At 49.5% G+C, this 3,032-nt stretch overlaps 1 protein-coding gene across 1 annotated transcript; it reads left to right on the top strand.

Moving 5' to 3' along the window:
* The first annotated feature begins 1,424 nt into the window (after positions 1–1,424).
* Positions 1,425–2,186, top strand: LOC131232346 (uncharacterized). The gene has a single exon (XM_058228580.1). It carries the CDS (start codon positions 1,425–1,427, stop codon positions 2,184–2,186), a length of 762 nt encoding a protein of 253 aa, XP_058084563.1.
* Positions 2,187–3,032: the final 846 nt, after the last annotated feature.

Here is a 3,032-nt window from a genome sequence, read left to right as displayed (position 1 = left end):
TCTCATGTACTAGGAGAAGGTTAGGGCCCTTGCTTGACTAGACTGTATTTTCCTTTTTTGTTTGGTGTGATTAGTAGTGCTTGTAGTCCATGCTGTAACATGTAATTGGGCATACCTATGGCATTTTGTAATTTATGTGAATGTATGGATTGCTTCGGAAATTTCTATTGCCATTGAAATGCTTGCATGAGAGTCGCCTATGTGCATAGATGGATTGTATATGGATCTTGCATATGTACGCATAAACTGGGTATGAGCGATGTTTTGGTACCTAACCTATACAAGGACGTTTTTCTTCAGGAATGCCTCCGCGACCGGAGGGTCGATACGTCCACCTTCCTCACGGCGACTTAGTCGAGAGGGACCTCCCTGACGATTCGCAAGGCCCCCTAGGCGGGAATGGATCCCAGAATACGGGTAGCACTACCCAAGAAGCGGCCCCGAGTGCTCTGCCACTGCAGGCCGTGGCATCTATACCTCCTTCGCCACCGGTTATGAATCGAGTAGACCAAATGTTGCTTCTCATGCAACAGCAGCAACAGATGATGGCCACTATGATGGGAGTCATGGCCCAGAACATGGGTATGCTGCAACCGGCGCAACCCGGTCTAACCGCACCTGCAAACAACGTGAGCAACCTATTGGAGTGGTTCTAGTGGTACAGACTGCCTACGTTCGCTGGCACCCACTGCCCCGATGAAGCGGAGTACTGGCTCAATCGGGTCACCAAACTGCTTAGGCCTCTCCATTGTACCGAGGCAGAGAGCGTTGAGCTCCTTTCTTACCTTTTTGAGGAGGCAGACTTGTGGTGGGAAAGCGTTCTCCGCTCCATCCCTGAGGGCCACGTATGGACGTGGGAGGCGTTCGAGGCCCGCTTCAATGAAAAATAACTCCCTTAAACGTACCAACATGAGAGGGAAAATGAATTCCTCCACCTCCAACAAGGGGGCATGACAGTAGCGCAATACGAAAACCGATTCACAGAATTGTCGCGCTATACTTTCGAGATGATCGCCAGCGAGGCGATTAAAATGAGGCAATTTTCTGCAGGGCTAAGAAGCGGTATCCGCTCCAAGATGTGTTGTGCCAGCATTAGGACATATGCCGAGCTCGTAAAGATGTCGACACGGGCAGAGCAAGATGAGGAGCGTGTCGCACGAGTCCGCTCACAGTTAGGACTACGGAACAGGATAGAGGGCCCGTCCTCTTTCCTTGCAGGAAAAAGACCGCGCCCTAACTCTCCTCCCCGACTGGCCGCCACACCAGCCCCTTCTGCACGACTTGCCCAAACATGTAGCTACTGCAAGAGGGCAGGGCACTCCGAGCCGTATTGCTTCATGAGGATGAGGGACCTCGGCTTCACACCACCGCAGCACAACATTAGGTCCCCACAGCAGGCCTTGTAGATTCCGCCCCTACGGGCAATGGGGCTTAGCCAGCAGTTTCGTCGTCCACCACCACCTCAGATTAGGCCGGCACAACGGCCTATACAGCGGCCGAACTTTTCACAGCAGGCTCAGGTGCATGCCCTAGCGGTTGAGGGCCAAGATGTGGCAGTCCCTACTCCTACGGCCTTTGAGGTGACGGCCCACATTCAAGGTACTCCCATATTCCTTTTGATGGACACTAAGTCTACTGCTTCTCTTATATCTCATGCAACTGTCAAGCATCTGGGGCTACGCCCTAACCCCTTCGTGGGGGTAAAGATCATTACAGCCGCCGGTACCTTCTCAGAAACGACAAAGATATGCTATGATTGCCCCATTGACTTGAGATGCACGGTAGCGCACATGGATTTGATAGTGACCAAAATCTTCTATTATGATGTCATCCTGGGTATGGACTGGTTGACAGTGATGAAAGCAGAAATTGATTGTGATACAAAGACAATGAAGATACATGAGGACGACGACACTTCCCTCACATTTTCGGTCCAGGTCAGCTACGAACGCAGGATTTTGTGTTATGCTTCATTAGAGAACGGATATACTGGACCCTCGATAACGGACACACCCGTGGTCCAAGATTTTTGGGGCGTATTTAAAAACATACCTGGACTACCACCTCGACGTGAGATAGACTTCACGATTGATCTGGTTCCTGGAGCCAAGCCCATCTCCTTGCCTACTTACCGCATGCCCCATATGAGATGGAAGAACTACGGACTCAAATCGATAATTTGCTAAAGTCAGGCTTCATCCAGCCCAGCGTGTCACCATGGGGAGCCCCGGTCCTAGTTGTAAAGAAGAAGGATGGCTCTTTACGACTTTGTGTGGATTACAGAAGACTGAACCAAGTGACGATTCGGAACAAATACCTGTTGTCCAGAATCGACGATTTATTCGACCAGTTGAGGGGTGCTCAATATTTTTCAAAGATCGATCTAAAATCAGGGTACCGTCAGTTGTGAGTTAGGGACGAGGATATACAGAAAACGGCCTTCAAGACCTGTTTTGGCCATTACGAGTTTCTAGTTATGCCGTTTGGGCTCACCAATGCTCTAACGGTCTTCATGGACCTCATGAACAGAATCTTTAGGCCCTTCTTATACAGATTCGTCATCATGTTTATCGACGACATATTGATTTATTCAAAGAGCCGTGAAGAGCATGGAGAACATTTAATGGTAGTCTTCGAAACCCTAGAGAAAAATTGACTGTTTACACCATTTAGAAAATGCGCCTTCTGGAATGAGAATGTCAAATTTCTGAGTCATGTAGTGTCTAAGGAAGGGATATCTGTGGATCTCACCAAGGTGGCGGCGATACAAGATTGGAAGCAACCGAAGTCGGTTACGGAAGTGCGAAGTTTCCTTGGTCTTGCAAGCTATTACTGCAGATTCATTAGAGACTTCTCGAAGATAGGCCGGCCGTTATCCCAGTTAACTCGGAAGGACCTCAAATTTACCTAGAATGAAAAGGCGGAGGCGGCTTTCCAAGAGTTGAAGGACAAACTGACGTCGGCACCTGTGCTTGTGCTACCCGAGCAAGGGGTCAAGTACACCGTCTATACTGACGCCTCTCATGTGGGCT

The sequence above is a fragment of the Magnolia sinica genome, chromosome 18 (assembly GCF_029962835.1).
Source record: "Magnolia sinica isolate HGM2019 chromosome 18, MsV1, whole genome shotgun sequence".
Taxonomy (NCBI): Eukaryota; Viridiplantae; Streptophyta; class Magnoliopsida; order Magnoliales; family Magnoliaceae; genus Magnolia; species Magnolia sinica.
The sequence above is the reverse complement of the archived record's forward strand: the minus strand, read 5'-3'. Positions and strand labels throughout refer to the sequence as shown.